This window comes from Triturus cristatus, chromosome 8 (genome assembly GCF_964204655.1).
Source record: "Triturus cristatus chromosome 8, aTriCri1.1, whole genome shotgun sequence".
Classification (NCBI taxonomy): domain Eukaryota; kingdom Metazoa; phylum Chordata; class Amphibia; order Caudata; family Salamandridae; genus Triturus; species Triturus cristatus.
Genome location: NC_140591.1, coordinates 1,409,339,629 through 1,409,364,790, shown reverse-complemented (window position 1 = coordinate 1,409,364,790; position 25,162 = coordinate 1,409,339,629). Strand labels below are relative to the sequence as shown.

Below are 25,162 nucleotides of genomic sequence, written 5' to 3'. Positions count from 1 at the left end.
GCAATGTCAACGGGCCCGATTCACAAAAGTAATCTGAGACAAAATCCTAACCTTACGACTTTCAGAATTCCCAAAGGCAATTTGGGAGTAGCAAAGTTAGGATTCCTAACTTTACTCCTCCTCAATGCACTTTGTGAATACCGAAAGTCGTAAAGTTAGGATTTTGTCTCCAATAGTTTGTGAACCGGACCCAACATTCCTAGTTGTAAACCATTTCTTTAGCGTTGCGAAAGAGCAGCTTGAATTCATCTTCTCTTATCGTATTTGGTCAGTGTGCTTACACATAACTACTACATTTGGGGGTTTACTGTATAAAACGTAAGACACCTCTGTATTTTGTCATGAAAGATTATTCTAAGTGGCACTTTTAATGTTTGTGGACATACAAATCTACTGGGAAGCAGGTTTGAATCACAGATGTAAAATTGTTCTTTTACCTTTGTAATGATTTGAAAGATAAAATACTGGTAATATGGCAAAATGGTGTCAGGCAGTTGCGTTGATGAAATCTGTGCTTCACAGAGTCCTTTGAAATATTTAGTGAAACTTAAAGTGGCCCATAAAAATATTTTCCATATTTTCCAGATCCCTATGAAATAGGGGTATTGTTAGCACTTTTGATGTATAAATTCTGTTAAAGTGGCCTACAATGAGTTATTAAAGGTGCGGTCACATTTTATTTACCAGATCGCTATGTAATCCTTGGAGGCCATCGAGATGCATGGGTCTTCGGAGGCATAGATCCGGAGAGCGGTGCAGCAGTTGTTCATGAGATTGTGCGAAGTGCTGGAAAACTGAAAAAGGAAGGTAATTACAACAAATTTTGGGAAAAAAGTAAATATTTTCCAAGTCTTTTTTAAATTAAAAAGTACAAGTGAATAGTATTCATAAAAAATGGAAGGAGTGGCAGTCTGTTCTAGCTTGTTTATTTCATTTGTATTTTATTGGTGGTATTCATAAACTGTGACCGTAATCTTAAAGTGGAGCAAAGCAGCGTACATAGCACCGGTATCCAAAGCCAACATGTTAGGATAAATGTGGATAATTTGAACATGAATCTTATATAAGGCTAATTAGACATGGTGAGAAAAGAAGTCATATCAACAGGAGTACTTCCACCATCGCTGTTAAACTTTAAGACACTGTACAGAATCAAAATGTTGCAATATAGGGAGCCACCAGGACTAAGGCCCCAAAACAATAAGTATTTAACTGGATATAGTCCCTGGCTTGTCCTTAGCAATATGGCTCAAGCACCAAGGATTTCCTCAGAGAAATGTGGTACATGTACAATAATATCAAAAGAACAATAGGGTTCAGAAATGAAGAAGCAAGTTAATATAAAGAGAAAGTGTTTAATGAGCAAAATGTGACAACATGAAGACCATTGACTGTAGCAATTACAAGTTATACCAAAACCAAGTAATATTCCAAAACAACAAATGGGAACTCTAAAAATCCAGTGTTAGACAATATGATGTTGTAGGCCAAAGATTTTGCATTTTTTTTTAAGCCAGTTAGTGATCGACCACAGATCGTTTGGGTCACAAGTTTTAAACTTAGGCTAGAAACTATAGCTGAGAAAAGATCCACAAGGTCTCCTGTAGTCTTGATGTTTAGGCCACAAAGCCTAGAAAGGTGAAAATCACTAAAAAGAAGCCACTGATTCTTTATCTTTTTGAAATAGTCTTGGCATCTTTTCCCGGTCATCTAGGTATTCATGTTCACTTGTTGACTAAAGAGATCTTAAATTTTACAAAACTTGTTTCAGGCCTCTCCATGTAACTTCAGTTCAAGTGCTCTGCAAAATGTCTTGTTGCAGCTGTTTTTCTAATGGTCCAGCATCCTTTGTCCAGAGGATATTTTGCATTCCCAGGCCCTAGTCACTGCTTTTCTTCCAGGCGGTTGGCAGCTTTCTCTGGTAGAGGACCACCTTCCCATACTAGCAACAGCAGAAAAACTCCACAGAGACAGACCAACTTCATTGACAGATCCTGAAAACCATACGAAGACTAGCAACACTAGCTATCAATAGCTTTTGAGCAATTCTTTAGTCCCACTTATTTAAAAAATAAAGCTGTAGAAAATCTCCGCAAAGTTCTCGATCAGGTATTAAAGAACTCTTCAGTGCATCAGTTGTGAAGCCTTCTCTATGGGAGAGTGTATACCATGGCATTTTAAATGGTAGAACCAGCCAGGGATAGGTGATGAATTCTATGCAAATCAAACAAAAGTTTCCCATCTTTTGCAGAAGTATGATTCTGTTCCTATTGTGTGTCTGTGCTACGGTCCTTTGGCCCGCAGAAAATGTTAGGTCACATTTTGGTTTCCCTGTGCTTAGATATCTCTTTCCCGGGTCATAACAATTTTTCCTACTGAGTATCAAAAAAAATCTCCACACTAAGCTTCCATATGGATGGGTCCTGTGTAATCTTTGGCTCCTTGATTCAGAATCTGGTATCTTAGGTGGAAAACATCCATTACAACTCAGTCATTACAACAAGCTACCTTTACAACGCAACTACATTTACATCGCATGCCATTACAATGCATGCCATTACAATGCATGCCATTACAATGCATGCCACTACAACACATGCCACTACAATGCATGCCATTACAATGCATGTCACTACAATGCATGCCATTACAACGCATACCATTACAATGCATGCCATTACAACGCATTATAAGGTAAGTAATGGAGATTTTCTTTTAGTGTGGGGGTGGGTATGGGTTTTGGGGTACATGAGAATAGTGAATGTTACCCCTACACTATCCAACACTTTCCCTACTGTTGCACTCACTGGAGTGGTAATAGCAATGTTTACCCCTAAACTATCAAACCCTTACTCTACTGTTGTCCTAAAAGTATTATGCATTGTAATGGTATGCGTTCTAATGGAATGCGTTGTAATGGCAGTTTTTTCAAATGTGTTGTAATGGCATCAGTTGTAAAATCATGCAATTTAATGTTAGTTGCGATGTAAAGACTGCATTGTAAAAGCATGTGTTGTAATTGTATGCGTTGTAACATCATGTATTCATCCTAGTTAAAAGCAAGAGATTGGTGGAAGGGCTGTTCACTATCATATTTGAATTGAAAACAATGGACTCTTTTTTCCCTCTTTCCACTGCCTTTTATGTTTTCTCCCCTTGAAGTGCAACTGCCACCTTTCTCAGCTATAGGGAGAATTATATGAATAGCAATGTCTCAGTCAGACATGTAGATGCTCACTTGTTAAATACTGCCACTGAGTCTCTAAGGCTGATTATACTTTATAACTAAGACATGGCTAAACACTTGAGATAGTAGGGTCAGAACCAGCTGGGCCTGAAGATAGCTGTTTTTCTTTAGGACTCTGGCCCTATTTTTGGAGGTTTTCCCCAGACCAAAGACTGTTGGAGGTGGCGGAAGAGGGAAGAGGAGCGAAAAGGTTTGCGCATGCACTGATGTGGGTACATTGAATATTATTGTGCTCCAGCTGCTTCTGCAAGAATGCAAAAGTGACCACCCGCTCCTTTCCCCGAGAGATGCTCAGTAGGGGCGATGTGACGTGGTGGTAGTGCTGCCGGTTGTGGGGTTTCCTTAAACTGTTGTTAGGATCCTATATGCTGCTTCTCATGTGGCTGAGAATCTACCATGTGGAAAGGAGAGTTGGAGACCACCTACAGCCTTCCAGATGCTGTTATGTATCAAGTGCTATAGTGCAAACCTTGTAGGCCTGGGTGATCAGAGGTTGGTTTGGAAGAAGTGCTTTCTGCTGTGTGGTAGTGCTGCGACATTGATACTCAACATGTCCATTGTCTGCAATGACCAGCACCTGTGAGTTTTGGAATTTTTGCAATATATTCCTGTGAGACTAGATGATTCAATATTCATCAAATAAGTATCTGGACCACTGGTCTGTTTATATAGGATTACTTATATGGTGTAAATTTGGATTGGATAATGATTTTCTCTCAAGTGTTATCTAAAATCATTTTTATTCATGTTTTGAACTAAAAGAAGGAATTCAAGCCAGGCTACAAGAAACATGAACTATTGAAAGCAAATGCTTTACTTCTAGGTGAAAAGTTGAAAATGTTTTCCTTCAATCAGGTATCTCATAACCACTTTGTGCAACTGTGGAAGTTGTCCTTTATCAGTGGGTAACTGAGCACAGGCAGCTGAAACATCAAAAGCAACAGATGTCAAGAAAAATATATAATGAGCATGCCAAAAAAGAAAGATTTCCTCACTTATATCTGGTACTATTGAAAATAATTTCACAAATATTGGACAAATGTTTGATGTATTAAAAATCCCTTCTGTTGCATTGAAAAAATCTGTTAATTTATCAGATGAAAAATTTCATCAGAAATTCCCTATTGAAAATATTAAATTTTTAGGTTTATATTCCTGGTCCAAGGATGCTAGACCTAGTAAAGACTTTAAGGCTTAAGCTGTTTCCTCAGTCTTCCGGACAACTGAGGGATTATTCCTTGTCCAAGTGTTTGCTACTCACTAACCTTCATTTCCAATGGCCTTTGCCTACACGCACTCCTACTCCATTGCAAAGGTTCAGTGATCTAGTTGGAACCTTCAATGAGACCTATCCTTATACAAACAAGTCAATACTATCATAAAGAACATCTTTGCATCCTTGAGGAATTCATCCACTTCTACTACCACTGTAGAATATTATATCAATCCTGTCTCTGGTAATGTACTACATAGATTACTGCAATTGCAACTACATATGTGTCTGAACATGGGTTATTATTTAGTATGGACAAGTGTCCACTGCAAGGTAGAAGGCTCCCACCTGCTAGTTGTCACACAAATTAGAATAAACCTGTGCGAAAATGATACAAAGCAGTCCGGCTTAAATGAAAGGCAATTTGTAAAGTATTTAAGCAGCGCATACACAGTAGACATTTTCACAAAAATTACAATAGAATTCTACAGTCAATTTTAAAATAAAGAGAAAACATTTGTCAATGGAGCAATTTTCACACGTCTTTCACACCTAATTTAGGCGGAGCACAGACAGGGCAGGTGCTGGAGAGCTAATACAGATTAGCCCACAGCAGCTTCTGGCACATTAAACAAACCTTTCTAAAACTTGGCATTTCCAGTATATCTAATATTTAATTTGTTAATATATGTTAAGATGAAATTGTCAAAGCCAATTATAAGGTCACTTTAACCCTTGTATCTTTCAGTACATTTCTTGAGTTTTTAACATATATTTATATCTTAATACCAAACTTAACTATAACATCACTTTAACCTTTGTTTTTCCCACGTATATATACATTTTTCCTCCAACTTGTGAAATTCATTTTTTAAGTTTGAATAGGCCAGAATCTTTCATTACCAAAACCATCTTGTTCAGAGGATATGCCCCATTACTCTGCAGTGTGTAATTTTGCTACAGTATAGGGATGTCCTTTATGTAGCTCAACAAACAGTTATGAAATTTTTTGTTAGAATTCATCTAAGCCACTAGTGCTCGCTTGGGCCACATTTTAGCTCATTGTGTTTTGCCCACTACCATTCTAGGCAAGGACTTGCCTTATGAAAACCAGTATGGGTCTTGCTCCTGTGGGAACATTCCTGACCAAACTGCATCCCTATCCCCTCAAGATGAAAATCGAAGATACCCCACACTGGTTTCAACCTACTTAGATTTCATCTGTGTGGTATAGGTTGAATCGTGTCGCATATTGAGTACAGGACCAAAATCTGGAGCGGCCTGTCTCACTTTGGAAGTCTAAAACAAACAAAGTGGTCGAAGGAATGTTTGAATTATTCTTAGCCATTGGTCATCAATTAGGACCACATTTCAGTCCATGATTTTACATGATCCATACCACTGTAGTCAGAGACCTGGCATATACAGATCATATTTGTTCCAATAGGAAAGCTGTTGAAGGGATTTTGCTCAGGAACAGAACTATGACTGGGACCATAGAACATCAGCATGTAGGGACTTAGTCACCATACCCCATCAGCTTCTATGGCCCTGAATCAGGCCTCACTTGTCCTCATAACCTTTCCAGAGAGACAAGTGATTTGGCACCCCAGAACACAACACTCCCGACCCTCTCAGGATCGCGATAGCAGGTCACCTCCTTTCTTTCTCTCACTTCTTCACAATACATTGAAAAGAGACATAAAGATAGTTTATGATATTTATTTAAACTATTGTGCTCTAATGTGCAATAGTTGCTCCACAACTAGCAAACAAATACAGGCCAGTAATGTCATTAGCATGGCTATGCGATCGTATACAATAACAAGCCCTGTCATATTATGTGACAGATTTGCCTAAACCCACCCGCACTACAAAAGCTAAATGATTAAAGAATACAGATCACTGGGCTTAGCTGTGGACCCCATACCTTAGCAGTCATAGATAGCTGTTCTACATCCCAGCTGACGGAGGTCTCTTGTCGCAGGACTTTTGCGCTGTCTGATAGTTTCCACTGCTTGTTTAGAACAACATGTCCCAGATTATATGACAAAACATGAGTTTTCGAAAACAGCAGCTGGGTGTACATATCATGTCTAGGTGCTTATGTCCGACCACAGAAAATTAGAGTGGTGTTGTTTGACCTTGCCTAGGCTGTGCAAACCAAATTCATGGAAAAGGACAAAATACAAAATCATGGCTAACTAAATGCCAAAATACATTGTGGCACAAACACAAGTGTGTGATTTGGTAACGTCTACAAAGCAGAAGCAGCCTACTGCGTGCTTAGCTAGGCTATCATAGGGAACATGACAATACCATGTAGGAAACACATGACAAAATTAGATCCCAGATACGACTGAAACTATACCATACTGATGCGGCTTAAGTAAGGCACAACCAGTCATGACTTGTGCTTTTGAGTTGGCGTATGTCCTATGCCTCACTTCATTTAACCCCACACGGCTCCTACTGTCACTATTTGTCTAGTCTCTCTTTTTGATAAATCTGCGCTCATGTTTATATGTGATTTATAGGATAATGTTTTTACTGCCCATTTTTTAGTGCCAATGGATTCTTGTTCTATAAAGACGTATGCTATTTGTTGTTACTAGCACCTTCATGGCCCATGTTGCTGAACTGTCCCTGAATAGAATTTCTTGGCAGAGTACATTAGCATTTATATAGTTTCCTGCTTTCTGCCCAAGTCAAATGAATATACTATTATAGCATATGAGGTAAACAATTTCAACCTAGTACAAAAGTCGTAAAAAGATCAGAAACACAAATTTAGATTTAGGTGCTCAATACCAATAGCTCTAGATACATAAAGCAGTGGCATGAATTTATTTTTCATTATATTATCAGTAAACGTATCAATCACTGTTTTGCTCCATGCAAGTAATGGTTACTGTGTGGGCCAGATGTAGGTCTTTGTCCTCTTCTAGAAGAAAAATAGTGAACTGAGCCAATACATTGTCTAGAAGCAAACAGCATGCATTTTGTAGTGTAAACTAAAATCAAGCTCAAAGTTCAGTCCAATATGTACAAGTGCCTAAACACTTATCAAGTGGGCAAATCAGATGGTGTTGATTTAAAGCTTTAATGCAGCAAACTGAACTGTGATTCAGCACCTGATGTTTTCGGATATATCCTTACATCCAAAGAATCTATTCTCACTAGTTAAACTGCAGTGCGTTGTGTGTCACAGACAAGTCAGATTGAGACTGTGGATAAAACATCCACATGCTATTCCCATGATGCGGCACAGTTCCAGATGCATACTACTTGGACATCTTTTATTTCCCTCAAGCAAGGGTTGTATATATTAGTTTATATTCAGTGTGTTGGAAAGTACAAATGCCATGTGTATCATCAGCGTAATTATAAAATCTTATGCTTAGGCATAGGTGGAGGTAAATGGTTAATATTTTTTTTGGGACGGATCAGACAGCCGAGGTGATTCCATCAGTTACCATTGTTCCTGTTGTGAAGCTCCCTTTTTTGGGAGTCCATGCCTAGTTAATTTCCTTAGCCTCAGAGGCAGTTTTTGCTTCTGCAGAGAAAAGAAAAAAAAAAGGAGAGGTAACTCCCACGCCCTCCTCTGGATTTACAAGATGTGGGCGTCTTTAGGAGCTCACAGACCTGCCAGAGAATGTATTGCTCCTGCAAATTGTTGAAGTAAATCCCCTAGAATCAGTACACACACAATATTTATTTTATAAAAATTACTATTTATTACTTGCAAATCTAATATATGTCATGTGAATTGGGATTATCACCATAATTACAGATAAAATATAGACCAAATAACATAGAACACAATCATTATTCATCCCATATCTCAATTAATTTAGTTAAGAACTCCTTGCTTGTATTGTGGGAACATATTCTTATGTTATATATAGCCTGGTCTTAACATATTCCTGCACATATGTTGTGAACCAGAGAATTTTGTGTTAAACGTTCCATTGTACAGCATTCCCCCCAGCTTCTGGTTTGTCTTGAAACCCTTCTCTAGGGAGTGAAGCCATCCTAATATTGGTATGGAAGTGATTGGGTCCCTCTAAACTCTGAGCTCCAATGTTGCAACATTCAGTCAAGCCCAATGGTTTTATTTGAATCATTCAGAAGTTGTTCTACATGTTTAATTTAGAAACTTGTTGGCATGAAAACTAAAGTTTTAGCAAAGTAACAATGCTAGAATGCAGAAATAGGTTTACCTCTTAGATTCTGCCACACAGAGCTGCGAAGTAGTGAATGATTCCACTTCAGCTTCAGTAACACAGAACAGAAGGCACGAGGAAATTTTGTTACACAAAATATAACTTCTTCTGCTTGCTTTGCACAAATGGAGCAAGAAAACTGCTTTCATTTTAAATTGAAGATTCTCAACATGTAAACTTGTATCATGTTAAAATACATTAAGGCCTCCACTACATATCAAAGCTGTCCAAACACAAAAAATGTGGTATGTCTCACTTGGTCTGAATCAAAGCAACCTATTTCCGCTGACGATAGCCTGTTACTCAAAAAAGATTCAACCTGTTGCATGACTCTTCCTCACAGTCACAATCCCGCTCTAGTTCTAAACAAAAGGAAAGGGGGATCCATGGTGCCAAATTTTTCAGAAGTATCCAGCATCATAATCATACCTACTTAATATTCATCAAAGGTGTTGTGGAAGTAATCCTGGACACAAACATGAGTTAATCGTCCACAATTGCTTTGGTTTCAATAAACCACATGCTGGGTATTTGGCAGCCTCTTCTGGGATCTCCAGGAGTAGACTAAACTTTGATATAGACTGATAATGTCCACCCTACTGAGAACTCGAGGAGGTCTTAATGATCAGTGTATTATGGTTGTTCTGATAGATGAATTGTTGAAATTGCTCACGATCGACATACACTCTTCTGAGCAATCTGTGATGAGAAAGATAGCAATGATCACCACCCCAGTTTGTAATAAACGATCAGAGAGTTCACTTTCTCGCTCGCTGTTTTGTATTGTTACATCTTTGCAAAACACAAAGAGGTAGGGTGCCAGTGGGATCAGAAAAGGCACAGGACCCTGGATCAGGTTAAGCACCTCCTACTATAGGTACCGTGTGGTCGTTTAAAACAGGGAGGTCATCCTCAATGGAAAAGGATGTCTGACACACATAATTGTGTCATTCTTCATCACCGGCATCCACTCCCCACCCTGGTAAGATGATTCTACCAGGGCGGACTCAACCTCTGCGAAGACTTGGCGATAGGAGTTAGTTCTTACATAAAACTACTGGACAAAAATAGGATCCAGCTCCATTAAAAATACATACGAGTTCCTCAGCTATCACCTTTATTCGTCAGGACCCTAGGTATGCTAAAAACCAAACTGGTGCTGGGTATCGCAGACTAAGATGACTCATGTTCATCCTTTTATTGCCAACATGTTTCTCCCCTCAATACTTAGCCTAATAGGTCTGGGGCATTCGTCAGGGCTAGTGGATCCCTATTGTGAAAGACTAGGTGTCCAAAGGACCCTAGGTATTAACGTGAGTGAAACACCTATTGAGTTTCCAAAGTGAGTCCTATCTGGGCTACTAATCCTGGGAATAAAATGTTATTTAAAAGGCAATAACACAAATTGAGGCTAAAATAAAATTAGAATTGTTGATGAAAAGCAACAGAAACAATTGCGAGTTTTGAAACCCGTCTTTTAATTGAAATGTGAAAATGTATCATAAAATCGAATGATAAATAGAAAATAGGAGTATATCCTTGCAAAAAAAGATAAAACCAATTAAAAAAATCTCCCTGCCTTTCTTGGTGTTGCTCACAAAGCTTCAATGGGGTCACTAGTGTTCCCTGAAACATATGAGGCTTTCTATTGGATTGATTGTGTGTTGCGCCGCACAAACATCAACAAAGCAACTTTGTCTGTAGGGACCGACCTTATCAGAATTTAAACAACACACCACTGCCAGCTCAATACACATTACACTTTTCAGCAAACAAGTAAAAAACCCTCACAAACAATCCCATACTGTTTCACACCACACAATCGTATTCCAAATCCACATTATGGAGAAATGAAACTGGAACATATAAGCATAAAAAGCCAGACCTCTCTGTCAATCCTGTTTCATAGTGGATTCCTGGTAGGAATGAAGATGAGGGTAATAGTTCAGAGATAATTGCCAGTGTGAATTTCTGCGAGAAAAAAGTTAAGGGGTTTGCCTTATTTTAGCTGCAAATAGTGAACAGACACAATAAATTGTCTGGAAGCAAGGAGCATGCATGTTATAGAACTAAATTAGAATGGAGTTCAATGTTCAGTCCAATAACTACAAAGGCCTAAACAATTTGCAAATGGGCAAACCAGATGGTTTGTTTTTAGTCTATTGACCTGTAATTGTATCAAATATTAGCATGCAGTTATTTTTATGTCACTATGTTTGTAGGATGGAGGCCAAGAAGGACCATGCTGTTTGCAAGCTGGGATGCTGAGGAATTTGGGCTGATGGGTTCAACGGAGTGGGCTGAGGCAAGTCTACCAAAACTGTCTAAACACACGTACATGTATTGCTAATTATCCTAATATAAAGATTTTAAGAAAATAAATATTGGAAATGAGTGACATTTTGCAAATGTTTCTAGATATATTATCCATTTCATGAAGGAATGTAAGAAGTAAGAAAGATTACTCTCTTCATTTCGTATGTACTCTTACATGACTTTGTGAATTTGAAATGTAAACAACTTCGCAGTTTTACTAATAACCACTTGAACGTTTCAGAGCCCATTTACAAAGGTACTCTTGTACTACTACTTCCCATACCCATAAATGCTTTTGTGAATCTGTCCCTTAGAGAAGACATTTTTGGTTGAACTGCCCACTCTTCCAGCTGTTTGGTAACATTAAAACATTTAGAGATGCTGTCTTTGATTTGGACTTTGAACTTTTATGAGGCATATGCAAGTGCAACTCATGTGTTCACCCAAAGTGAATGGTTAGATGGTATTGCTGAAGTTTACCTTGGAAGCAATAGACACACAATTGATGGACGGAATGCTGAAATCAAAACATTCATCCCCAGTCAAGAGATCTGGGTTAAATCCATCATTCTTTTGCTCACCATGCCACACCATTTTAGACCTGGCCATATGCAAATCAGTCTTGACCCTGTGCCTCATGGGAACAGTCCATCCCGAACTGCCATGCCAGGTCTTCTCTGGACTGGAAACAAGCATCCTAGGACTGGTTTCGGGGTTTCACCCCTCTTCAGCCAGGATAGCTTGATTCCAGTGGCACAGTGAGCCCAGGATCCACGTCTGGGCATACCTGGCACACTTTTGATGGACGGAATGCAGAACAATAAAAAACATTCACCCCAGTCAAGAGATCCGGGTTAAATCCATCATTCTTCTGCTCACCATGCCACCCCAGTTTAGACCTGGCCATATGTAATCAGTCTTGACCCTGTGCCTCATGGGAACAGTCCAGACCAAACTCCCAAGCCAGGTCCTCCCTGGACCGGAAACAAGTATCCTGGGACTGGTTCCTGGGTATTACCCTTCATCAGCCAGGCTAGCTTAAATCCAGTGGCACAGTGAGCAAGGGACCCACGTCTGGGCATACCCATCCCACTTAGGGTGAAAAGTGCTACGCAAACAAATGATGGGTTGGAATGGGCCACCTCGCTTTGTTGGCATTTGTGGTACTGTCTGCACACAGGGATGCCTTCAGAGTCAATAACATACTACCTTTAAGTTGCTCACAGATGCATCCCTGTGTGCACACAGTACCACAAATGCCAACAAAGCGAGGTGGCCCATTCCAACCCATCATTTGTTTGCGTAGCACTTTTCACCCTAAGTGGAATGGGAATGCCCAGACGCGGGTCCCTTGCTCGCTGTGCCACTGGATTCAGGCTGGCCTGGCTGATGAAGGGTATTACCCAGAAACCAATCCCAGGATGCTTGTTTCCGGTCCAGTGGGGACCTGGCTCGGCAGTTCAGTCTGGACTGTTCCCATGGGGCACGGGTCAGGACTGATTTGCATATGGCTGGGTCTAAACTGGGGTGGCATGGTGAGCAAAAGAACGATGGATTTGACCCAGATCTCTTGACTGTGGGTGAATGTATGATGTATTCAGCAATCCGCCAATAATTTGTTAGCGTAGCACTTTTCACCCTAAGTGTGATGGGTATGCCCAGACGTGGGTCCCTTGCTCACTGTGCCACTGGATTCAGGCTGGCCTGGCTGATGAAGGGAAATACCCAGAAACCAATCCCAGGAGGATTGTTTCCGGTCCAGTGGGGACCTGGCTTGCCACTTCAGTCTGGACTGTTCCCATGGGGCACAGGGTCAGGACTGATGTGCATATGGCTGGGTCTACTCTGGGGTGGCATGGTGAGAAAAAAAACAATGGATTTGGCCCAGATCTCTTGACTGGGGGTGAATGTATGATTTATTCAGCATTCCATCCATCATTTGTTTGCATAGGAGTTTACCTTGGAAGCAATATGTAAAAATGGGCTGGAACATTTTTAAAACATGGTCTTTATTCAAAATCGCATGGAGTGTTTGGAGTTTGGAAGTTTCCAAATGAATGCATAATATAGGGGCTGATTACTCTACCCCTTTCCGACAGCCCTCTCATGTCGGATAGACCACCATGATAAGGCTGGTGGAAACGTGTTTTGGGGGCCCCAAACAGAGCCTCATCCCTCATGGGCTACAGCGAAGTGGTCCTGAGGACACATGTGGTGACCCCCACACCTCCATGCACCATGTGCCATGCACTACATGGTGCATGGCACACGGTGCATCGAAGTTCAGGAGGTGCTCCATACCACAGCGGCTTGTGCTGCTGCCCTTTTCAACGGTTGCAGCAAAAACCGCTGTGGTATGGACAGTTTCCGCCTGCTAACATGACAGTCGCTTTGTAATGCGGCGGTGAGCCCAGCGACTGCCTGTCTGGCGGGCTCCTGACCTCCACAATAGCAGGCCGACTACACTGCATCATAATGATGCCCATAGTCTCTATTACAGCAGGTAAAGTACAGCTCTAGTGTTTTTATGCGTAGGATTCTGAGCATGATCTCGCCTTATGAAAACCTGTTGCACAAAGGGTTCCAAATAGTGGCACCTAATGGTGTATAAGCTTCTGATTATCAAATTAATCAGATGATCAGCTGATGTCAGCTTTGCTATATTTTTTGCATGGCATTACAGGAATATATTAGAAAAGTGCCTGAATATTTTTTAAGGTTTTCGGGGCTGAAATGTATCATTATTATGCGTTTTCAAATAGTTTTTTATAGTCGCATTTTGGCAGTCTTGTGAAATGTTTCTGCTCAGTCAGCTTTCGATCTTTTTAGTGAAGCTGAGGCACCTGCATCTTTAAGTTAATAGTACAGAAGGTGATTGGCATGAGGAATGTGAATGCTCTCAGCTGTTAATATAAAGTTATGCTATCATTATAGCAGCTTTACTCCCCAAGATCCGGCAAAATAGTATAATTGGCGCCTGAAAGGGAAAGATAGACTAAAGTAATGTGTGCCTTTTATCCATCAGATGAAAAGTTGAATCAGCCTGCTATTTACAGTGAAGTAGATAGAGGAGGGGCAAGGATTGAAAACAACAGAATGTAAACAGGGTTGGCAATGTTAGAATCATATCTATTGAGCAAGTACAAAGGATTGGAGCACAAGCTAGAAGATTAAAGGCAAAATGGAGCGTCCTTGCCTAGAAATTACTCCACTGCTACATATGCATTATTTTGATTCATTAAAGAGAGATAGTGAGGAATTATCAATTGATGAGAGTATAACACTATTGAACGCCTTTGGTGCAAAAAGACGTGAGTACTTCTGGATTATTTCAAGGTTGACAGATTTGAATAATATCTATATTATAGCACATGGTCTTTGGCCCCATGCTTATTTGTATACATTGTTATGTATTAATGAATAGAATAATTCCTCTAGCCTAGTTGCCTACATTTTAGTAAGTATATTGAACTTAATTCTTTCTGACTTGTTTTATGGGCCATGACAAAGTGTGAAGTTTTAATTTAACTTGGGAAGTAAATACTCTCAATATTGCGGTTGGAAAACTTTGCATGAAAGATGCTAGGTTTATTCCAAAAAATATATTATAGGCTCAATCTCATTTCAAGCTGACTTTTCCCATATCACCTGCAACGCACTCAGTGCTGGATGATGCAAATATGCTGCATCGCCTGAAAAGTAATAATACTTGACTACTCAACAGTGTTTGTCAAGATGTATATCTTTTATTGGCTAAGCAACCTCTTCACTTTTGAAGCAGATGGCAAAATTAGAGTCCTTTTCTTGGTAATTTGGTAGGATCTGGAAATCCATCCCCATCCAGATTTGACAAGCTCTTCTATTGCTTCTTTTCATGAAGGAAATAAAAACCCTCTTCTTCAAGCACCACCTAATCCACAGATGATAATTTTCCTTTTCCTTCCTCCCCTGCCTCCCTCATTATCCTTAACTGCTGGTCCTCTTCCAAGCTAAGTTTTTGATATTATTTCACCTGGATTCAGTGTGAAGTACTTTCCTGTTAATTAAACTAAACACAGTTCAGACTCATTTGATAGATGGATTGCATAAAAACCAGCCTCAGAAACACCAATAACTGAAATGGTATGTTCATAAATAGCCTTTTTGAGTGCAATTCACAATTATATATTTGAAAGTCTGTATTATCGTGTCAATCTGTGAGATAATCTTGTTTGCCCCCTGCTTACATGTTCTTTCATTGAGGAAATCGATGAGTACCTCTGCATTCAACTTGTTTAAAAGCGGATTTGTGCTTGCTCTAAAACATTGTTCTGTAGCTTTAGAAGCTTGGAAGTTATTATGATTTAAAAATCCTGTGTTGACCAAGCTTCTGTTACTTTTCATCATGCATGACTTGTGTTATACGACCTCCATGTGGCTGCACTCAAAACGGAACTGGATGTCATGAATAGCCTTCAGCTGTGGGTTTTAAGTGAAAATTGACTCTTTAGCCCTATTACTGCATTCTGGTTAATATGGCCCATCTGTTCAAAATTGCAGTTGTTCCAGTGAAGTAGAATTATGAATTTTTCCAATGTTTTATTTTCTTAGCTACAGACTGTTAGACCTGGCACCTTGGCGTGAGTCTCCCTTCCACTTTTTGTCGCTGTGCCTCATGTGTTTTGCCGGTGTTAGCTGCTCAGAGTACTGTGCCACTGCCAACCAGTGCCACAGTGCAAGTGCTCCCTATTTAAAAGGTATATGTTGGTTGGATTCCATGATTGGCTTATTTGGTTTACTGTCAGACCCCAGTAAAGTGCACCAGGAGTGCCCAGGGCTTGTAAATACAAATGCTGCTGGTGGGCTTGCAGCACTGGTTGTGCCACCCACAGAAGTGGCCTAGTAAAATGTGTCTAAGATCTGCCATTGCAGAACCTGCATGCAGTCGGGTACTGTCATGCTGACTGGGCAAGTGCACCCACTTGCCAGTCCCTAAACCTTCCCTTAACTTCATATTAGTCACCCTATGATAGGCCCAAGGGCAGGGTGCATTGTAAGCATAAGGTAGGACAAGCCCTCATGTGTGTGGCATGTCCTAATAGTGAATTACAGCCATTTTCGTTTTTCACTATTGTAAGGCTACCTCTTCTCCATAGGCCAGAATGGGCTGTTAGAATTGTTACATCCTATGATCCTAACAGACCCAGGGAACATGGTAGAAAATCGAGTTTAGTATGCCTGAACTCAGAATAATAAAATACATCTTTTAGTAAAGTTCATTTTAATATTCTGTGTTTGCAAATACCACTTTTAGAAAGTTGGTATTTGCTTGCCTAACCATTTCAGCCCGCCACTGCTATGATGTGTATCTGCCTGTCTGGTTTGTGTGAGTGACAGGGCTGGGGAAACCCAGAGGGGCAGGGCTAGGTAGCCTGGTGGTGAATAGAGAGATTGACATCCAGATGGGTGGGAGGAGTGCACCTGGACTCTGAATAGGGCTGTGCGCGGCCCCACAATGCTGGCTCCACCTCCTGTGGAGCGGCTGATGTCTCTGCCCTGCACCCTGAATAGAAAGTCAGAGTCATGTCAACAAAGTGCTCAGGAACTGGTTTGGACTGAGCAAAGGACCCTCTACCCCAGAGGAACAAAGGAATTAGGGGTATAAGTATTGGGACCCTGCTCCCAAGAGATTAGATCCTGCTTGACAAGAAGAACCTCTGCCTGAGGAGAAGGAACTGGGAAAGCTGTAAGGAGTACTGTCTCTGACCTGGGGGATTAGCCTGCAGTGGTTGCCTTGCTGCTGAAGGAGAGGAGAAAGACTACAAAGACTTTATTTCAACTTGTGCTTAAAAAGATCTCCAAGGGCTTGGAATAGAGCTTGCCTCCTTCTGAAGTCTCAGGAACAACAGACTTCACCCCCCAGCTCCCCAGAGTTCTTTGGAAGTGCCTGCTGCTGTTGTTCTGAGGGACTGCGTGTCGCAAGGAGCTGGAAGCGCGACTCAAGAAGGAGAAGCGTGCCGCCATCGGAGCTGCTGTCGTCGCATCTCGTAAAGTGTGTCACCGCTGCAGCATTGCATCGAGCGGAAGCGTCTCGCATCATCCAAGAAGTGTCTCGCAACTCCGAAGAAGCATGTCGCCATCGCAGCCATCGTAGCTGATGCATCGCACCGCATAAAGAGAAGAGTCTCGCATCGAGGAAGAAGGGTGTCGCCATCGCAGCTGTCGCATTGCACCGCATCAAGAAAAGCGCCTCGCATCCACGGAGAAGCGTGCCGCCGTTGGAGCTGCTGTCGTCGCATCGCGCAAAGGGGTGTCGCCGCTGCAACATCTCATCGAGCGAAAGCGTCTTGCAAACGTCGGAGAAGAGTGCCGCTGCCAAGGCCGCTGTCGTCGCATCGCGTAAAGGGTGACGCCTCTGTAGCTGACGCATCGAGTCGAGTCTTCTCGCAACATCGGAGAAGCGTAACGCATCTGGAAGATCTTCACGTCTTTATTTCTTTGCACCAAAAAACTTCATCGCATCAACAACGTTGCAACACTTTCGTTGCCCTGCGTGTCGCATCTGAAAGGTACATTGACTTAAAGTGTAGCATTTAAGAACTTAAGAGAACTAAGCAAAATTCTACCATCTAAAGTAACAGTATTGTGTATTTTTGTCGTTTAATGGTCTTGTAGTAACTCTATATAAAGAATCCTTATTTTTAATATAAACCCTGTGTGGTGTCCATTTGTAGTGTTGTCACTTGGTTACTGTATGTGTTCACAAATGCTTAACCTATAACGCTCTGAGATAAGCCATGTCTGCTCGCGCCAAGCTACCTTGAGGGTGAGCAGGGGTTATTTTTGGAGTGTAACCCCTTACCCTGACTAGAGGAAAAGTTCCCTGCGTGTCACAAGTACCTACTTGTGCCAACCAGAGAACCCGGATTCTAACACAGACACATTTTACTCTTGTTAACTATTTCTTTGTACCATAAATCTTTGTTATATTCAGTATATATATTTTGTTCAGTATATAGTTCATCATTAAGATCTATTTTAAATGCATGTTATTTACAAGAGCCAGCAATGTAATAAGCTATCTGTTGGTGACAAATGTAGCTACAGATACACATTCTATGCACACTTCCACCATCTAGTGTTGTGCTCAGACCTGTACAACTTGTTTTTCTTCAAAGAAGTCTTTGAGTCACAGGACCTAGTGACTCCACCTATTAGTGGTTATTTGCATGGGCATAGGCTTCATTTTTAGATAGTTTTTTCTCCTCATTCAGGTTCATATGTGCTGATGGGAGATCAGGCTCGATGCCGCAACGCCATGTGGTATTCTTGCCAGGCCTTTAGATTCATTCCCTGTCAGTTGTGGAAACAATTACTCTTTCTCGTCGGTCTGCCCTGTCACTTTATCTTCTTTTCTATCTTGGTAGACGACCTCCTGGAATGGCATCACTGAGGTCGAGCATGTCCCCGTTATGGAAAGGACTCAGTTCTGCCCTATTTGCCACACGAAGTATCCAAGGACAGAACTCCATAAAACGTGCAATCTCTGTTTGTCCCCCGAGCACCCCGAAAGCTCCAGTTTGGCATGTCTCACATTCTGGAATAAAAAGATCCTTCACATCCAACGAGCTCACCGCATCGCTCTGGCCACCATGCCACACAGAAAGGAAGTGGAAGAAGCACAGGATCTTTTCGGAGAGAGAGAGGAGTCAGATGTCAAACAGTTAGTTGCTCCAGTTGTCGAAATCGAGCAGCTTTCTCACCGGAAAGTGTTGACAGCCGGTGCTGAAAGATACAATTCCTCTCAACAGGAAGTTGACTTTTCCGGAAGCCCTCAATCCTCCGGTGGCATCTACTCCCAAGAAGGCTAAGAGACACGACTGGGCTGCCTCCTACTCGTCCTTCTCCTCCACTACCACAACCCCTCCACCTTCCCCTTTTCTGCCCTTGCAAGGGTGGTTGGGGTTAGACTGCGGCTATCATATGACCCTTATGACCCTAAATATCCTTGTGATGACTAAGACATGGCCCCTCCAGCGGGCACAGACCTGTATCCCACAAAGCCCCCACCTCCAGAAAATATCTCCTTGTATCATGAGGTCCTGTATAGGGCAGCTACTTTATACAATTAGTGATGCATGTCCAACATGAGGAGGATGATTTCCTCATGGAAACTCGCTCCTCTACCCAGCACTCTCGACAGTACCTCCATATGCTCAAGGGAATTCTTAGACCACGCACTGAAATCTTAGAGCACGCAGTTGAAGTGAAGGTGGTTACACCGAGGATTAAAAAGAAGTCCAATGCTTCTCCCACTGACTCCTCATTTATCGGGGTCAGTTACACCCCGACTCACTTACCGTTCATACAGCCAGAAAGTGGGCAAACACACAGGGCACAGGAGTTGCGTCCCGTCTGGACAAAGAAAGTATGAAAATTGATGTCAGGGACAGTGGCGCAGTGTGCTACTTATTGACACATCGCTAACTCTATAGGCCTACTCTCCCAGTATGATCATGCCCATTGGGATAAAAATGGTGGACCTTGTCCAGCATCTCCCAGAACAGTATTGCAATAAGGGCAAGAGTTGGTGGTTGAGGGCAAGACCATCTCCAACAACAACATCTACTACGCATTGCATGCCGTAGACGCAGGTGCTTGTTGCATAAGCACCTGCATTCTTTTGCATTACCACTTGTGGCTGCGTGTGTCTGGCTTTAAGCCAGAGGTACAGCAACACCTTCTAAATTTCTTTTTGATTCTCAGGTTGAAAAGATCATAAAGGATACTTATCCGGCCAAAGCCATGGTCGCCCTACAAACACCTGTTCCTCATGGCTCCCTTTGCTGCTAACAATACTGTGGTACAGCCATAACCCCCACCCTGGAAACCACTTTTTCAAGCCCGGGAACCAGTCACCTTCAGTAGGCTACCATAGGGGTGGGCACAGGGGTAACAATGGCAAAGGCAGAGGAAAGAGTTCAGCTCCCAAAGGGCCTACCCCTTCAAAGCTCTGACTCTCGTCGTCTCCCCCACCCCCCCCCCCCCCCCGATGACAGAATACCTGTCTGGGGAAGGCTACATGGATTTCTGCCCTGTTGGAAAGAATTTACCTTTGATATATAGGTCCTAGATATTATAAAGGAGGGTTACTGTCTAGAACTTATTAATGCACTACCAAACATCCCCCTTGCCAATACAAATTGTCCCCAGAACATTTGCACCTCCTTCAGGAAGAGGTACAGGCTCTCCTTGTCAAGGGTGCCATAGAACTGGTTCTGCAGAAAAAGAGTGTATTTTCTGTATTTCCTTGGTCCCAGAAAAGATGGCTCACTCAGACCAAAACTTGATGTCAGACCTCTCAACAAATAGATTCTCCCTAAGCACTTTTATATGGTGACTCTACAAGACGTCATACCACTACAGTAGCAAGGCGACTTCATGACCACCCTCGATCTGAAAGACACCTACTTTCACATACCAGTCCACCCATCACATCTAAGATACCTACAGTTTATGGTGAGTGGACAACATTACCAGTTCAGTGGGCTTCCATTTGGGTATACCACAGCCCCAAGGGTCTTCACCAAATGTCTAGTCATGCGGGCAGCTCATCTCAGGAGGAGCAGCATCCACATGTTTTCTGACTCAGAGGACCGGCTGATCAAGAGCGCCACACAGCAATTATGCCTAGCTCACACCTAGACCACCATTCAGACCTTGCACAGTCTAGGCTTTCCAAACAATCTGACCAAATCTCACCAACAGCCCATTCAAGTACAGCCCTTTCTTAAAGTCCTTTCTTGGGGAAAGCCTACCCCAGTCCAGCAAGAGTGCAAGCATTTTAAAACTTGCTACCTCTTTTTGAAGCCATTTCGCCAAGTAACAGAACTGTGATGAGATTGCTACGAATTGTGGCATCTTGCAAAGCCATAGTTCCTCATGCCAGACTGCACATGCGCCCGTTGAAAGAGTGCCTAGCGCACACTGGTGTCAAGCAGAGGGTCATCTAGAGGATCTAGTGTTGGTTTGGGGTGCACACATCCGCTCTCTACAGTGGTGAAGCATGAAAAGGCTGTTGAAGGGGCTGCCCTTCCCATCCCTAGTTGAGCAAGAGACATGGATGCCTCGCTCATTGGCTGGAGCACACATCCCAATTACCTTACTGTTCAGGGGAACTGGACATCTGTACAACAGTCCCTCCCCATCTACAACCTGGAGTTGCTGGCTTTTCAGCTCGCTCTCTGGGCCTTCCATCCTCTCATACAGAACAAAACAGTCTTAGTCCGAATGGAGAACATGACTGCCATGTTTTACCTCAAAAAACAACGGGGCATACACTCGCAGCAGTTGTTGACTGTAGGCCAAGAGCATCTGGAAGTGGGCTATACATCACAGAGTACTTCTGCGCGTACAACACATTCCTGGGGTGGACATCGATCTGCTAGACCTGCTTAGCAGGTAGCATCAACAAGTCCACAAATGGGAACTCCACCCACAAGTCCTGTTCCCGTACTTGAATTGCTGTGGGTTTTCGCAAAGAGACTTGTTCATCACTGTGGAAAATACAACGCCCAAACTTCCATGCCAGGATACCACACCCACAGTCCCTGGTCAATCACTATGGATTAAATGGTAAGGGATATTTGCCTCCTCTTTTCCACCTCTTCCACTCCTATTTTTTGTGGTCTGGAGGAAGAAGCAAACATCCCTCACTCTCATCTTGGTGGCACCAACCTAGGTATGCCAACCATGGTACGTACACCACCCTCCTTGAGCTTTCTCTAGTGCCTTACGAGAAGATCTCCTACCAACAGGACCTTCTCACTCAAACTGCAGCACTCTCAACCCCAACCCTCAGCAGCTCAACCATGTGATTTCGCTCCTCAGATCTTAGAGTTTGGTTACCTTAACTTATCAGAAGAGGCCATGTCAATTCTCAGAGGCCAGCATGCCCACTACTGGAGCCTGCTATGCAGTCTAATGGAAATGCTTTGTACACTACTGTCTCACAAAACATGTCAACCCTCTCACAGCATCAGTGCAGGACAGTGTATTTTTCTTCCTTCACTTAGAAATGTCAGGCCTCTCCTACATCTCCATTCGGTTACATTTGGCTGCAATAGCTGCTTACACACAGAACAGACAACATGCCTCATTGTTCAGAATACCAGTCATTAAGGCTTTCATGGTAGGCCTTAAATGGATTATCCAATCCCGCACACCACCTGCTTCTGTTTGGAATCTTAATGTAGTTCTCACTAGACTCATAGGTCCTCATTCTGAACCACTACACTCTAGCACATTGCAATTCCTTTCCTGGAAGGTGGCTTTCCTTTTAGCCATTACTTCCCTCAGGCAAGTTAGGGGGATACACACTCTTACCTTGGAGGAACCATTCTTCCAAGTTCATCACAATAGGGTGGTTCTCAGAAACAATCTCAAATTCCTTCCCTAAGTAGGCTTCGTTTTTCACCTTGATCCGACTATAGAGCTCCCAGTTTGCTTTCCGCACCCGGAGACAACAGCGGAACGTGCTCTACATACTTTAGATATTAAGAGAGCACTAATGTACTACATTGACAAAATCCTTCCATAAGACACAACAGCTATTTGCGTCACACTCCACGCCACACAAAGGATGTGCCTTTCCCAAGGCTGGTGTTACACATTGACTGGTCAAGTGCATGCAGACTTGTAATGCTAATGCTAAAATAACTCTGCCTGCCCCCCCAACCTCATTGCACCCGAAGGAAAGGGGCATCTGGGTCTTTATTTGGTAATGTACCGCTAGCTGACATCTGTAAAGCAACTATCTGGTCCACCCCTTATACTTTTATGAAACAATACTGAGTGGCTGTCCTGGTGCACTCAAAAAGCAAAGGTAGGCCTGGCTACGTACACTTTTTCAGTCTTCTGCGACATCCTCACACTAAACCACAGTTTCTGGGAGGACTGCTTTACTGTCTATGCACATAATGTGTATCTACAGCTACAGATGCCACGAACAGAAAATGTTACTTACCCTGTAAGCATCTATTTGTGGCATGTAGTGCTGTAGATGTACATGTGCCAACTCTCATCCCGGTCGCCTGTGTATGTTGCAGATATATTACTTTTCTTTGTTATCTTTAATACATTGCCTTGCATGGTCATCTTTACTATGTCTGTAGACTACAGCTCCAATTTTGCCCTCTGGGCAGGAAAAAGCTATCTAACAATGGAGCAGATGACCATGTGCATTACCACTACTAGGTGGAGTCACTAGGTTCCGTGACTCGAAACGACTTCTTCAAAGTACTGCATGTGAATCTACAGCACTACATTCCACAAACAAATATTTACAGGTTAAGTGACATTTTACTTTTGAAACACACATACCCTTGTTTTATAAGGAGCCTCTGTAATTTGTTTCAAGAGTGGGTAGCACCAGGAAAAATGTGTTTGGATTCACAGAGGCCTGTGTATTTGTAGGAGTTACATTCTTTTCATGGGCATGCCCACTGATACATCTCCCTTTGCCCACCAAACCCTAAAGTTTGTCCTTTGAAAAATGTTCCCTTGTACTAAGTTTCACTTAAAGAGACACTGATTCCTTGAATCATGATCTCAGAATATGCGCAAGCAGGTGATTTCTTTCTATCAAACCAAAGGTGCACAAAGCGTTTGTGAATGAGACCTATAGATTTTCATGTTTAACACTAGGAATAGCTGCGACCAAAGAAGAGACGCGCAATGGTTCGGCAATTAAACAGAATTTAAATTACATTTTTAAGTGAACTGCAAGTCCATGGATGAAGTTGAGTGAAGCATACTTGAGTGCATTTAAAAGAAACAATGTTTTCTCTTTTATAGGAAAATGTCAAAATACTTCAAGAACGAGGAGTAGCTTACATTAATGCGGACTCGTCTGTCGAAGGTAACTATCATAACTTTGTTTTTAATACATAGGTTTAACAATATGAACACTGCCTTTGCAATATACTAGGCCCTTGTTTTGCTTTCAGTCTCATTATTTGTTGGGCCTGCTTGGATAAATTATTTCATTTAACAGATTCCGGGCAGCAGCACCAAATTTGTGGAAGTTTTCACATGCCTCCTCCCACAGATCATGGCATTCCAAGCCATCGCATCGTCTTCTAATTTCTCATCTCTCCTAACTTTTCACATTAACTCGGCCAGCGCCTATTCGCGTAAATCTTTTGCCTAATTCCCTATCGTGGGGCCTTCGGGCTCATCCACCTGATTGCTATTCTTCGTTTGGCCAATACTAACCCTAGTTGCAGGAATCTTCATGTGAGTTTTTTCCCTTTAGGTCTAGGCATGAGTCCCAATAGTATCTCCTTAACTGAGTGGGGTATCGTCCACCCTGTAACCGTATGTAGAATGACTATCACCGACTCCCAGTATTCTACCAATTTCGGACAATATCAGGTCATATGTAGGAAATGAGCATCTGAGTGACCACATTTGGGGCATGGGCTGGGCGGTCCGGGTATATTCTGTATAGTACTCGTGGGGTTAGGTAGGTTTGATGAATAATATTATATTGTGTGAGTTTGAATCTAGCATTAGAACTGGTTGTTTGGATTCCTTTGTGCATCCTCCTGCATTCGGTTTCTGTTAATGGTTTATCTACCATCGCGTCCTATTTTGCTTGTACTGGCAGGGGCCCAGTCGGGGAATCCCGGCGAAGTGCCTCATAAATGAGGGAAACTAACCTGCATCCTCCTGCCAAGGTAGAAATAGCCTGCAGGGTAGCCGATATAGGCGGCTCCTGTGGAAATGTCGGCCACAGATCCAGAGCGACCGCTGAGATTTTGGCGCATTGAAGGTATTGTCCCCTGCCCAGCTCGAATATGGATTTCGCGTCTGCTCGGGTAAGGAACTGTTGAGCAGAGTATAAATCCCTCATCACATGGCAGCCACCTTCTGTCCATTTAGTGATTGACATGGTGTTGCTAATCCGTTTAGAAGGCAGCACGGCCCACAGCGGGGCATCTGGAGCATATGGCGCCCGTTTAGCCACAATTTGAATTGCTACTTCCCAGATCATGGCAACATGTCGGATGCTGTATGGGAGCCGGTCAGGCACCCTCAACACCAGCATGAGGAGGTCAGGGAGCGAAATCCCCCGATATGTACCTGCCAGCAACCACTTCTCCCAGTTGTCGTAATCGT

The 25,162-nt window shown here is 42.4% G+C and overlaps 1 protein-coding gene across 2 annotated transcripts in view; it reads left to right on the top strand.

Annotated features, from left to right (window-relative positions):
- The window catches only part of LOC146805833 (glutamate carboxypeptidase 2-like), a 428,404-nt gene that overhangs the window by 248,016 nt on the left and 155,226 nt on the right, over positions 1 to 25,162 (top strand). For both annotated transcript variants that reach the window (XM_085623137.1, XM_085623138.1), the window contains exons 10-12: positions 688 to 807; positions 10,909 to 10,991; positions 23,837 to 23,900. In XM_085623137.1, coding sequence (XP_085479263.1) covers positions 688 to 807; positions 10,909 to 10,991; positions 23,837 to 23,900 — 267 coding nt within the window. The remainder of the gene's footprint in view (positions 1 to 687; positions 808 to 10,908; positions 10,992 to 23,836; positions 23,901 to 25,162) is intronic.